The 15005-nt window shown below is 39.1% G+C and overlaps 1 protein-coding gene across 1 annotated transcript; it reads left to right on the forward strand.

Annotated features, from left to right (window-relative positions):
- Window positions 1-3927: 3927 nt before the first annotated feature.
- On the forward strand, window positions 3928-13888 carry LOC132044521 (uncharacterized). Its single transcript, XM_059435016.1, has 11 exons — window positions 3928-4045; window positions 4198-4447; window positions 4491-5166; window positions 5249-5573; window positions 8352-8534; window positions 8588-8811; window positions 9058-9138; window positions 9339-9467; window positions 9524-9752; window positions 9841-9949; window positions 13558-13888. Exons 1-11 carry the CDS (start codon window positions 3928-3930, stop codon window positions 13886-13888), a joined length of 2655 nt encoding a protein of 884 aa, XP_059290999.1.
- Window positions 13889-15005: the final 1117 nt, after the last annotated feature.

Below are 15005 nucleotides of genomic sequence, written 5' to 3' on the forward strand. Positions count from 1 at the left end.
TTTGTGTTCGATACGTAAGCAAAAAAACTATCCTAATAACATTTGTGTATAACCTAGACAAATACTATGACAGATAAGGGTGGGGGTAAGGGTGTGGGGTGGTGGGAATGGGGCCTACGGGGGTGGCGGTGAAAATGAGGTGTGTTGGAGGGTGGGCAGAACACAATCAATGTGAAATGCACTTATGGAACTTATTTTCTTTACTTCCACTAGATTTTCCTCAATTTTAAGAAATTATTTCCCTAAAAGAAATATTTTTCAAAACTTATGACCAATGAAATATAAGAAAATTGGAAAATATTTTCCTCCATACCAAACACGAGGCTGTAGCAAGAGCAACCAGGACTAGCAGTTTATGTAAATCCTGTTTTGTTGCGTAGAGAGGTAGACTCCTTCCTTGCAAGTGACTGAATGATACAATCCTTGTGGGTTACTCCAATGTTACCTCCGTCTCAATTTATGTGGCACACTTTTCTTTTTTGTCTAACCTAAAAAGAATGTTATTTTTTATATTTAGAAATTATTTAACTTGATGGGATGATTTACAGCCATATAAATATCTAAAACTTGTTTTGAACTACAAATTTCAAAAGTTTTTCTTTCTTTCTTAAACTGCGTAGCTAGTCAAATAATGTCACATAAATTAAGACGGAGAGAGAAACATTTCTTGCTTGGTGCAGATATAGAGTACAACTAGTTGGCAGGAAAAATTACAACTGAGAAAAAGACGGATAAAAAGGTACAACAGGAAGCCTGTATCGAGATGTGTAATATATAAATGGTAAAAGACAAAATTGTCCTTTAAGGTATTAGAATTGACTCAAAAATCCTATACTTCCACCTATTGGATCAAATTTAGCCCTCCATCCACTTATTAGACTCAAAAATGCCCTTAACATATCAAACATGGCTCAAATATGCCCTACTTCCACATACGGAATCAAATTTGCCCCTAACGTTATTTTTAGGCTTCAAATTGCCCCTCCATTAACGACATAATTGTATATATTTAATTAATAATTAAACATGTGGTCTTTAATTATTGGTCTACATAAAATTCTAACCCAACTCAAATTGACTCAATCCATTTATGACTTAATCCAATACAAAACCCAATTTTAAATTAACGCAGCTAAGGGATATAAGAATTTTTTACCTCAGCTATATGAATCAACTGAAAAAACCACAAAGACCAGCTCTCTTCTCTCTCCTCTCCCATGCAAACCCTAACCCTAATGTAGTCACATGGTGGCACCACCTACTAGCCAGCCGTCAACGGCGGTTGGCCGCACCTTTGGATATCTCATTATCATCCAACTTCCCACCTCTACCATCAGTGACACTCCCCGCTAACAACCCTACTCACCCGCCTCCCCCTACTATCCCTACAATTTCATATGCCAATACTTTGATAGATCTAGATGTTGTTTCCACGCATGCGTGTGATCCCATTCCCTTAAAGAAGATTACATACGTAGATGGGATTCCTTACGTAAAATGGACATCAAGTGAAGTTGCTAGAATGGAAGTGATAGAGAATCTACAATATGCAATAGTTGGTAAATTCTCATACGGGTGGCCAGAGTTGGAAGAGTTGAAGAACATCATTCCAACTCAATATGGTGCTAAAGGAAAGTGTCAGATTGGATTTTTCAAAAACAGGCACATTTTAATATGATGTATAGATTGGAAGATTTCGTTACTATTTTATCCAAGAGTGCTTTTTGGCTCAAGTCGAAGGATGGATTTTCTTATCAGATGAGACCTTTAATATATGATTCAAGCTTTAAGATTGATGAGGAAACCACGACTGCTATGGCATGGATCTCGTTCCCTAATCTTCTTCCAACTTTTTTTGTGAAACAATCATTATTCTCACTAGTTTTACGCTATTGGAAAGCCATTACAATTGGATCTTGCCACTGTTAACAAAAATAGACCAAACTGAGCTAGGGTTAAAGTGCAAGTAGATTTATTGGCAGATTTTCCTAAGTTTGTGATGATGGATATAGAAGATGAAGATACTAAGGAGATTCGTAGTGTTAGAGTGAAGATTCAATATGATAATCTCCCAAAGTACTGTACTGAATGTATGTTACAAGGTCATTCTAATGATGACTGTCGAGTCCTGCATCCAGATATTGATAAGACTGTTAATCAAGGAAATAAAGATGCTGCTCAGGTTCAGGTTCAGGTTCAGGTTCAAGGTGATGATAAGGAGAGGGTAGATGAGCCTAGACAAGAACAAAGGAAGAAGGAGAATAGAAGAGGTTATAGAGGATGGAAAAAACCTATTCAACAGTATCTTCCCAAGGTGTTATCTAGGGGCAAGGTGGTGACTTATCCTGGATCAAAGAATTATGTAGATTCAACTGGAGGGGAGAACAAGGCTGAGGATAGTAATCATAAGGGTGATGAGGGTAACATGACAAAGAATCAAGATATAGTGATCAGCATTAACAAGTTTGATGTCCTATCAATAATTAATGAGGAGGAAGAATCCAGCAAAGTGAATAATGTAACAGAAGTGGTTAATGCCAATGTGGAAAATGATATTCAGAAAAGTGGTGAGGATCAGGTAGTGCAAACTCCTAAGTTAAGCACTAAGGATTGGGTGGAAAAGAACTTTAATCAGGTGGTAAGTATACCTGAAAGATCCCCAACTGGTACAGATGAATAGAAGAAAAGAGGAGGGGCTACTGAAGGCTCTTCATTTGCTATAATTGCAAAGGTGGAGGAGGAGGCAACTAAACCTGTCTCAGGGGCAAATGAGGTGGACATTGGAAAGGATCTTCAAGAAGTTGAAGATATTGGTCATTTAGGATGTAAGGATAGTATTGATGAGGCTGAAATCACAAAGAAAGCAGGTGACAAAGAGAAAGATAAATGTATTATTCAACTGCCAATAGCAAAAGAAGTATCAAGTGACATGCTACCAATTTGCCATGAGGATCAGGTGCCAGCATATGATGTTATGGAACCCTCAGGACTAGATCTAGTCCTATATGAAGGTGAAGAAATGGCTAATGATCCAGTGGTAATGGTTGAATGTAGTACAGAAGTTCATGATGCCAATGAAGGAAAGGAGATCATAGGACTGGAAAATAGTACTCATGAGGATCATATTGTAGACTTTGCTAGAGATGAAGAAACAGTAGATGCAGAGAAGGAGAGCATTGTTAATACACATTATGCAGTAGAGAACTCACAAGGCAGCCAAATTGATAAAGCCTTTTCTCAAGGTTGTTATCCACCTGACACAGAAGCCAATGTCTTGAAGGAGGATCGAAATCTTGAAATCTTGGTGATGAAGGAAAATAATCAAATGATGCAGGTGACTAAAAAAGTATCTCCCACTAAAGAATTGCATGCTTTAGTTTCTCATGATACGAGTAGTATGGATAAAATCAATGAAGAAGATTTGTTGAAAAATCAATCAGGCAAGAATACAGACTTCGGCAGGATGGAAGAAGAGGAAATATTGCAGCACAGGAATGAAATATCTAAAGCTGCTGATTTGATTCACAAAGAAGTCAACAAGTCTGAGAATGGTAGGAAGAACAAGAATGGTGGTGAAATTGGATATGCTAAGATCAAACGTAAGAAGATACAAACAGGATCCAAAGTTAAAGAGGAGGTGTAACCAACTAGGATTCTTCCAAAGAGAAATCCTACTAACAAATCTAATTTCCAATGATGAAGTCCTTCTTTTGGAGTATTAGATCAGTTAATACTCAGAAGGCTTTCCATAGAGTTCAAATGCTGCACAAACATCATAAGTTTGTCCTCACAGCTTTATTGGAGCCTTTTCAACAATCAAGGCAAATTGATAGATATAAGAGGAGATTGGGTATGTAGTATGCTAAATATAATTGTAATAACAAGATTTGGTATTTTTTTACTGATGGAATTGATGTGGAAGTATTAATGGACACTGAACAACAAGTGACTATTAAGCTTCTATTTCAGGAGAGTTGTAGGCAACTAATCTCCACAATGGTTTATGCAAAGTGTGATTCTGCTGCAAGATTAGAGTTGTGGGATAGTATATATTCCTTGGAAAGCTCTATGAATTTACCATGGATGGTTGGTGGGGACTTTAATGTTATTTTGATGGAGATAGGAATACAAGATATTTTCATAGTCTTGTAAAAGGAAGAAGAAAGAGGTTGTTGCTTACAAGAATACAAAATGCAGATGGTGAATGGGTGGACAATTTGGATGATATTCTTCTTGAAGTTATTTCATTCTATCAAAATCAATTTTCTCGGGAAAGTGGTGGAGTTGACTCAAATTCTTTGGATCACATTCCTGAGAGAATCTCAGAGGATCAAAATAACTTCTTGTGTGCTAAACCAACTCTTGAAGAGGTGAAAAATGTTGTTTTTGCATTATCAGCTGATAGTGCTTGTGGACCTGATGGTTTTTCTGGAGTTTTTTATCAAAGGTGTTGGAATATAGTTGGTCTTTGATGTGCATAATTTGATCAGTAGCTTTTATGAGGGACAAACTTTACCAAAGTCAGTAACTCATACAAACCTGGTCCTCTTGCCTAAGAAAGAAATAATCAACACTTTCTCAGACCTGAGGCCAATCAGCCTCAGCAATTTCATAAACAAGATTATTTCCAGACAATTACATAATAAGCTAGAGGTGATTCTGCCATCTCTAATATCTCCAAATCAGTCTGGATTTGTAAAGGGTAGAAATATTATTGAAAATGTGTTGCTTACTCAAGAATTGGTGGCAGATATCATAAAGAGGGGGAAACATGCTAATGTCATCATTAAGCTAGATATGGCAAAGGCTTATGATAGACTTTCTTGGAGGTTCCTTGTTCAAGTTCTCAGAAAGATGGGATTTGCAGAAGAGTATGTAGACATAGTATGGAGATTAATTGCTAATAACTGGTATTCCATTCTCATTAATGGACAATCTTTTGGTTTTTTCCATTCTACAAGAGGGGTCAGACAGGGAGATCCTCTATCTCCTGCTCTTTTTATTCTAACTGCTGAGGTACTGTCTATGGCTCTTAATTCATTATTTGAAAAAGACAGTTTTAGAGGATATGGTATGCCAAAGTGGAGTACAAAGTTGAATCATCTGTCTTATGCAGATGATACTATCATATTTGCATCTGCAGATAAAGCATCCTTGGAGATGATTGTGTCCATTTTTCATGATTATGAGAGAGAATCTGGACAAAAAATTAATGCAGACAAGAGCATTTTTTTATATGCATAAGAAGGTGGATAATGAGCTGAATCAGGAGGTACAGCAAATAACAGGCTTCAACAAAGGTGACTTCCCATTTACTTATTTGGGATGTCCTATCTTTCATGCTAGAAGGCAGAAGTTGTTCTATAAAGATATGATGAAGAAAGTGAAGGACAGGTTGCAGGCTTGGAGAGCTAAACTACTGTCATTTGGAGGGAAAGTTGTATTGATCTCAAGTGTTTTACAAAGCATCCCCATTTATCTAATGTCTGCTATGGTGCCCCCAAAATGTGTCATTAAGGATCTGCACAAGTTATTTAATAGATTCTTTTGGCAAACCAAGGAAGAAGGAAGAAGTAAGCACTGGTCAGCATGGGAAAATGTATGTTATCCTAAGAATGAGGGAGGATTAGGCTTCAGATCTTTACATGATATATCCAAAGCATTGGGTTACACCCTAGAAAATTTCGCGTTACTAAGGTAACAGGCAGACGGCTTAATGTGAGCTCAAGGAGGAGCAAATATTACAAGTATAAAGAATGAAATTCTATTGTATTAGCATGAGGATGGCATGAGTATGATATTTGAAATTCGTACAATATGATTAGAATGATACGTTAAAAGATATATAGCCCTCGTAACCGTAAGCTGAGGTGGGGCCCACATGTCGGGATTTTATAAAGGGCATATGACAAGTTATATGAATAGTACATGGGAAGTTGATCAATTTTCAAGAAGGACTCTTGAGCCAAATCCAAGTGTAAGCCCTCCAAAAAGATGTTTTTAAGTTACGTTTTCGGGTGATCTGACTTCGGGAGGCCATAACCCCATCATTATTTGGGAATTTGGGAAAACTCCAAATATAAAAGTTGTAGATAATTCAATTAGCTTTCCAACCATAAGTCGTGGGCCTTCACACGACATAGGGATAAAAAGTTATGGACGTTTTAAGACATAAAGGTCAAGCTAGGCAGTGGGCTCGGCCCAACCCGACTCCAAGTCGGGTCAGGCCCACTTCCCTTCCTATTTAAGGAGAATTTTCACCCTTATCATCCTCATTCATACCAAAAATTCCAAAACATGGCAGAGAGAGAGTGAGGGGATTTTAGAGAGATAAAGCAAGGGTTCGATCAAGTTCGAGGCCCCGAATCCCGAGGCTCGTGAAGGATAAAGTGTAGTACGAGTTGTCGTCGTTTTAAGCTAATTATTGAGCTTGGGGGATGATATTTCGTGGTTGAGCTCTGCTAAGGTATGTATAAGGTTCCTTTTATGTTATTAAAGTGTTTATTTAGAGTTTTAACGGATTAGAACGGAGGAAATAATATTAAAAGCTCGTTTGGCATTTTTGGAAAGTTTATGAAGGTGGGGCTGTTTCAGGGGAGTTAAATGGATGGAAATATCTGAGTTATGATGTATATTGATTGTTGATATTGTTGTTTGATGTTGTTAATAATTTAGCTGAATTAGATTTTCAGGGTTGTCCAGTTTATAAAGGAAATCTTTGTTGAAAATCCGTTAGAAATAGAGATAAGTTTAAGGGATTGATTATAAGGATATATATTGGATTGATTGTTGGTAAATTGATATTGTTGATAGATTAGCGTGACCCGAAGATGGACTGTGGTTAGCTGGAAAGCGGCAAAGGTATGTAAGGCAAACCTTTCTTCCTTTGGCATGATTCTTGTTGTTATTCATTCTATATGTACTCCATATGATTCCATTCTTAGACGAGTAAGGTCTAAATGTTTCTTGTGATGGCTTATTGATATTGTACTCTAAAGGGAACACCCATAAGGTGCCAAGTTGAGTTGTGTATATGGTTTTACAAATGATTTCGAATAAACGAGTTTTATACTAAAGGAAACATAAAGTTTGATTTTCAAAACCACTCCGAAGGGGGTGCGAGATTTTACTACTTCATTTCATTTACGATTTATGTTTACATTCCATAGTATCATCCCTTTGTATTGATATGATCATTTATTCTTTGTGTAGGGCAATAAGATGAAATTGAGTAGAATATAAGTAGTAATAATTGCATAACAATTCTACCCTCAAACCTGGAAGTATGTCCTCCTAAGTCTGGTGAGATACAAATTTGATAACATCTTATGAAAGACTAAGGCTAATAACTGGATTGTGATGAATTGATTAGTGACTTATGATATGAATTGAAATTGATATTTGTGGATTGAGTTTGTGTTGATATGTGGTGATATTAAGCGGAAGCGAGGGCTGCCCGAAGGACAATATTATTATTAAGCGGAAGCGGCGCTGAAGAGGCCATTATTATTAAGCGGAAGCGCGCCCGAAGGGGCCATCATTATTATGCCGGAAGCGGCTGTCCCAAGGGACTATTGTGATACTAGCCGGAAGCGGCTATCCGAAGGGACCATTCTGTTAACATGTCGGAAGTGGCATGTGTGTTGGATTGCATTATTTACTTAAAGATTGTTTTGAGACTTCGTGTGCACATTTATGTTTCGTCCAGCGAAGGCTGCATGTATTGAGTTAGATTGTGATTTCTTCTCTCCTAAGTCAAATTATGATTATGATTTGTTACCACCTTACATATTCAGTACATTGTCCGTACTGACGTCCCGCTACACAGGGATCTTTGCGTTCATGCCCGCGGCCCCCGCATTGTTTGGCGAGGTTAAGTGTATAGCTAGGATGCTTGACATCGAGTTCGGGATTGGCAAGTTCCACCTCATTGCGAGCCGTGCTAAGTCATGTATAGATATGTATGATTATGGGTATGTCGAGGCCACGTCCCGACTCATAATGTTCGGTTTACTTCTTAGAGACTTCTGCAGACAGTGTCTTGTGGTATGTTTGTCGAGATGTCGACAAAGTGATGTCAGTTGAGTCATTTGTGGATTTTAAAAGAGTATGTATTTTATACGATTTCAATTGGTTTAAAGTACTTATTTGATTAAAAGTTTTCATAATCGTTATAAAGATAATGATTTCTATTTCAAAAAGTTTTATGTTTTAAATTTTTTTGAAATGGCAGGTTTTGATAGAGCGAATGTCTAAGGGTTCGCTCGACTCTGATGAGAGTCGGGTGCCCGTCATGCCCTACCATTGCTAGGGTGTGACACATTGTTTGCTAAACTTTGGTGGAGATTCAGGACAAGCAGTACACTGTGGTCCAATTTCATGTGGAACAAATATTGTAAAAGGTTCAGACCAACTGTGGTTCAGTGGAAAGGGGATCTCGGACTTGGAAGATGATCGCAAGCTAGAGATGAAATGGAACATGGTATTTGGTGGGAACCCAAGAATGGATCTTCTTCAATCTAGTTTGATAATTGGTCTAAACTTGGTGCTTTGCATGATCTGATACTTATTCATTATCAAAATGAAGTTTTAGGAGATGAGCTTGAAGAGTTGATGAATGAAAGTCAGTGGAACTATGCAAAGCTACAAGAGGTGTTACCAGCAGACATTATTGATCATGTTAGAATGGAACTGGGACATTTTGTGAGAACAAATGAGATAGATAAGCCATGGTGGATGTTCACAAGCTCTGGTAAGTTTACAGTTAAAAGTGCATGGGAGGAGTTGAGAAAAAGAAAGCAGATATCAACTGTTTGTGACAAATTCTGGATCAAAGGCTTGCCATACAAAATCTCCTTTTTTCTATGGAGAGTTTGGTATTGGAAGTTACCTATAAATGAAGTGTTGATGAGAATGAGAATCAGCATAGTCTCAAGATGGTGTTGTTGTCATAATCAGCAGGAAACCATGGATCATATTTTCATTACAAGTCCTTTTGCAACTACAATATGGCATTATTTTTCAACTGCATCAGGTGTCTTGGGCCCTTTCCTACAGGTTAAGCAGACAGTCTTGCGCTGGTGGAACTCTCAAACTGCTACAAGATTAAAGCCTTTATATCAAGCAATTCCTGCTTTGGTTTATGGCAAATTTGGAAGAGCAGGAATACTAGAAGGCATGGAGGGACTGTTTCTCAGAACAAGGTCATACTTGAGATCAACAGGAACATATTTATGCTAGCAAGGAAGAGATATCCTTGGCTACAGAACATGCCAATATGATGGCCTAGGATAGTTGAATTACTAGAGAACTACAGGCTGCCATTAATATATAAACAGGTGAAGTGGACTTTCCCAGATAGAAGATGCTTTAAATGCAACACTGATGGTGCTTCTAAAGGGAATCCAGGACCAAGTTCAGCAGCCTTTTGTAGTAGAGATAGTTCAGGAGAGTTTATATATGCTAAGGCAAGGATATTAACTGAGACTACTAATCTAGTTCTTTGGAAGTGTGGCCATTGAAGAGGGAATCAAGTCGTGTTCTACATGAGTTATTGCCTGTTATAGTGGAAACAGATTCCCTTACAATGCAAAAGGTACTGGATGGTATTTGGAAGGTGCCATGGAACATTGCTCTACCAGTGAGGTGTATACAAAGATGGAGGAAGGACAAAGATATTTCAGTGGTGCATGTGTTCAGAGAAGGAAACAGTGTGGCAGATTATTTTACTAATCTGGTCTTTGATTTTGCAGGTACAATTTAATACAATCAGTTTCAAGATATTCCAACTCATGGAAGTATATTGATCAACATGGATAAAAGCCAACTTCCAAACTTCAGAGTTAGATCAACAACAAAACAGGCTTCCTACAGCAATCAGGACAACAGCAGCTCAGAACATCAATGAAGGCGGGGAAGGGGATGCAACGGGAAATAACTTTGTTTTGTGGTGAGTGGTATAAACCCTAGTTCATTCTACCACAAAACACTGTCATCAATGTGGAATCAGATGCAGCAAGTAATAAGCAGGAGGATCATCAGCAGCTTCTGTGACTAAGCTCAGAATCTGTGCTAGCTAAGATCATGCATCTATAAGATTGGAACTGAACTCTACTTCATCCAGGCTGACCTGAAGTTAAATTCAAGAGATTTGATCCATTCCACTTGTGAGACTTGAGAGTGTGAAAGATGGATACAAATCAAGGTCCCTGGTTTGCTTTAGTATGATGAAGGTTCTAGTAATGTTAATGTGGTGATCATAGCTAGTTTTCAGCTTTCTAGATAGTTTCTTTTCTTTGCAATTCTTCTGTAAATATTTTGCTTTTCTTTTGTACATATTTTGCAGCAATAAATTCCCACCATTTTAGGTGGTTTTGTTAAAATAATAATAATAACAATTCTTTACCTCCCGTTTTAAATTAATTTATGTTGGTGTTGAGTAAATAGTAGGCTCCCTTATCCCAATCATATTACATATTATTGAGAATAAGAATCCTAAGTTGATTCCTTGGATAAAGTAATTTTTTACCTCCCGTTTTAAATTAATTTATGTTGGTGTTGAATAAATAGGAGGCTCCCTTATCCCAATCATATTACATATTATTGAGAATAGGAATCATGAGTGGATTCCTTGGATAGTCACCCAAATTTAAGGAATTTCCTACAAAAATCACTTTTGCTTCATTTAGGATAATAAAGTATTCAAGTATCACTATTTTCCTCAAAAAGTACCTAAACACCCTCAAAAGCCTCCTTCTCTCCTAGTTGACATGTCATGTCATTAAAGCCCCATCTTTTTTAATAATAGACATATTAATCATCAGACTCGTCTAACCAAATTCATATTTTACACTCTACACAAATACATATTTTACACCTAATCAAATATGACCTGATTAAAAAGTGACAAAGGAACAAACTAGCATGTAAATATTTTTTCTATCTCTTCCTCTTTTTTATTATTTTACAACACGTACGTTATCAAACACTATATTTGATCAATCACATCTATAAAATTGGAGTAGTGGCTTAAGCAAGGGAGAGGAAGGCTCGGGACCTGGTGTTACACCCCGTGATTTTGTATGTTGAAATTCGAGCTAGCTTTCAGGAGGCATATGAGATTATACGTGTTTATCTTATGATTACGAGGGTTTAAGTTCATAGAATAAGCTATGGAAGGATCGAAGGGCAAGTGAACCAAGGGAATTAAGTTTGTTGGAACTTTGGAGAAAATGTGAAGGGCAATTTTGGCCCAATTTGGAGGAAGAATATCTTTTAGGATACGAGGAGTTTTGAGGCAAAGCAAAAGCCTAAAGTGAAGTTCACAAAGTCTAGTTTCCAACGCAAGAAACCGCTCATCAATACGGCAGAGTAAGGAGATATGGGCGTTACAAGTCGAGCTGGCAGGCTAAGAAAATGGTCTGTGCGAACGCGCCAGGGAGTGGCACGAACGCGCAGAGGACCAAGGGCCAACTCACGTGCCACTAGGGGAGCCAAAGGCGCAAAGCAATTTTTAGGTCGGTGCAACCCGAGCCTCAGATGTTATAAAAAGGGGTTACCCCCTTATTTTCTCATCCAAAATATCCTCTAAGCCACCCCAAACCTCTGGAAACATCCACCAATTTCCACTCACCAAATTTGAACGTAAATCGAGTATAATCTCAGGATTCTAGTCCAGACAGCGTATAGTTGCGATTATAAAATCGTATAGCGACGAGTTCTGGCTCAAGTTCAAGGTCGAAAGTGAAGATGTTGCAATACTAGAGGGAGTAAGGTATGAATCTCTCCTTATTAATACTAATTTCGATTTAATTACGAAGGTAAAATTATTAAACAGTCATATAATAAGTTGGTTAGTTGAGAAAGTTGGAAAATATCATGTGGGATGTTTTGTGGAACATAATGGTGTTGGTAAGGATGTTATTGATGCTGGTATTATTGTTGTTGTTGTTGGTTGTTGAATTATGACTTCGAGCTAGGCATATAAACAGGGGAGATACTGCCCGAATTTCGGCAGACTTTAAATGGAATTAAATCCAAGACTTAGGATGAGTATATGACATTGAGCCTAACCATAGTACGAATGGTTTAAATATAGATTTACGAGCTTGGAAGGATAAACGTTGAATCGCTAAGGAGACCAAAACGTATGTTAAGGCTAGTCCCTTTCTTTCAAAAGGCATGATTCCTATGTTATGATTCTATATATGTTTCCATCACCTTCTTACTTCCAAAAGTTAGAAGTTCATGATTCTTAAAAGTTTCTTATGATACTAAAGATGAGATGTTTTCTATGACGAACATGATGATGATGATTTTATTTCTAGAAATTCCAAAGCTATGATTTTAATGCTATTATGAGATTATCGAGTTTATTTCATTATTTTCTTGAATTGCTCATTGTTGTTGGTCTCACCTTATGAATTGTTCCTTCGAGGTGAGATATAGCGATGATGATTATTCCATAAAATGAATCGGAGGTTACCGACCTTACGTCACTCTGATAGAGTTGTAGCTTTCGCTTGGGCTCTCATGTATGCTTTATAAATATGTATGTATTTTAATAACACCGCGCCGCCCAATAGGCGGTCGGGCAGACACACCACTGCAGTAGGCAGCTTACGCCCCGGACGCGAGCACCATGCCTAAATGGTCGGGCAGCACAACACCGTACCTATATGGTCGAGCAGTTTACTTGTATGTATTTATAATGTTGTTTAAAAGAAGTTAAAGTTAGCATGCATGACATCCTCCTTAAAAGCCAATCAGATGTACAAGTTATCCCTTTGTCTCATGTTATGTTCCATAATCTTATTATGTTGTTATTCATGTCTTACATACTCAGTACACGGTTCATACTGACGTCCTTTCTCGTGGACACTGTGCTCATGCCCGCGGATCGGGTGCCGGCCCAGACGATCCGGACAGTGTAGGACCTTCTCTCGGAAATTTGAGACGGTGCGCTCGGCATCGTCGGAGCTGCTGCGGTCCTTTGGTATGCTATTTTGATATGTAGATGTATAGGTATGACAGGGGCCTTGTCCTGTCTTTCTTACAGTTATATTCCATAGAGATCTGTAGACAGTTGTATATGGTAGGAGTATCGTGTAGCTATGTCAGCTATTATTTTGTTGTATAGCATATGTAGTGGCCTAATCGGCCTACACTGTTATCCTTGGCACGTATGATTGTTTCCTTGGATGCACGAGTTATGAGCGTTCAAAGCAAAGTTTGTTGTGTTAACTTTACAGCATACGATCTGGTTTAATTCTGAGTTATGTATGGGCCCAGGGTAATCAGCGAGAAGTAGATACAAGTATAGGAGTGCTTGGTCAGTAGTGGTCGGGCACTCGTCTCGGCTCATTAGTTTGGGTCGTGACACCTAGATCAAGTGAAGTGTATTAAAGACGAAGGAGGCGAAGTTTTGGTCGAGGATGCCCATATTAGACGTAGATGGAAGACCTACTTTCATAAACTCTTGAACGAAGAGGGGGACCGGAACATTGTATTAGGCGAATTGGAGCTCTCTGAGAGCTACCGCGGTTTTGGGTACTGCAGGCGGATCGAGGTTAAAGAGGTCGAGGGGGCTATACGTAAGATGAGTAGGGGAAGAGCGACCGGGCCAGATGAAATCCCGGTAGAATCTTGGAAGAATGTGGACAGAGGAGGCTTGGAGTGGCTTACGCGGTTGTTGAATGTTATTGTTAAGACGTCGAAGATGCCTGAAGAGTGGAGATGGAGCACCATGGTCCCGTTGTACAAGAGCAAGGGGGATATCCAAAACTGCAAAAACTATAAGGGTATCAAGCTATTGTGTCACACGATGAAAGTTTGGGAGAGAGTGGTGGAAGCAAGGATGAGGAAGATAGTGTCTATTTCGGAGAACTAGTTCGGATTCATGCCGGGGTGTTCGACTACAGAAGCCATTCACCTTGTGAGAAGGTTGGTGGAGCAGTATAAGGATAAGAAGAAAGACTTGCACATGGTGTTTGTTGACCTGGAAAAGGCTTACGACAAAGTTGCAAGGGAGGTCTTTGTGGAGATGTCTGGAAGCTAGAGGTGTTCCTGTAGCTTACATTCGAGCGATTAAGGACATGTATGATGGAGCCAAGACCCGGGTGATGACGGTTAGAGGTGACTCAGAACACTTTCCAGTCACGATGGGTCTGCATCAGGGATCCGCTCTTAGCCCGTTTTTGTTTAATTTGGCGATAGACGCACTGACGCGCCACATCCAAGGGGAGGTGCCATGGTGCATGTTGTTCGCAGATGACATTGTGCTTATTAACGAGTTGCAGAGCGAGGTTAACGCGAGACTAGAGGTTTGGAGACAGACCCTGGAGTCGAAAGGTTTCAAGTTGAGCAGGACTAAGACTGAATACTTAGAGTGCAAGTTCAGTAATGTGATTCAGATAGAGGACGAGGATGAGAAAGTGCAGCTAGAGTCTCAGGTCAACCCGAAGAAAGCAAGTTTCAAGTACCTGGGATCGATCATCCAAGGGAATGGTGAGAATGATGACGATGTCAGACATCGTATTGGAACGGGATGGATGAAATGGAAGCTCGCATCGGGGGTGTTGTGCGATAAGAAGGTGCCGCCTATGCTTAAGGGAAAGGTCTACAAAGTGGTGGTTAGATCGACTATGTTGTATGGGACGGAATGCTGGCTAGTGAAGAAAGCTCATGTCCAGAAAATGAAGGTAGCAGAGACGCGGATGCTGAGATGGATGTGCGGTCATACCAACAGAGATAGGATTTAGAATGAAGTGATTCGGGACAAGGTAGGTGTGGCCCCGGTGGTGGATAAGATGCAGGAATAGAGGTTGAGATGGTTCGGCCATGTGCAGCGGAGATGCGTTGATGCGCCAGTGAGGAGGTGTGAGAAGCTGGCAGTAGTGGGCCCGAAGAGAGGGAGGAGTAGGCCAAAGAAAGCCTAGAGAGAGGTGATTCAGCAAGATATGACGCTACTTCAGCTTACCGAGGACATTGACGGTGATAGGAGGATG

This window comes from Lycium ferocissimum, unplaced genomic scaffold (assembly GCF_029784015.1).
Source record: "Lycium ferocissimum isolate CSIRO_LF1 unplaced genomic scaffold, AGI_CSIRO_Lferr_CH_V1 ctg4724, whole genome shotgun sequence".
NCBI classification, from domain to species: domain Eukaryota; kingdom Viridiplantae; phylum Streptophyta; class Magnoliopsida; order Solanales; family Solanaceae; genus Lycium; species Lycium ferocissimum.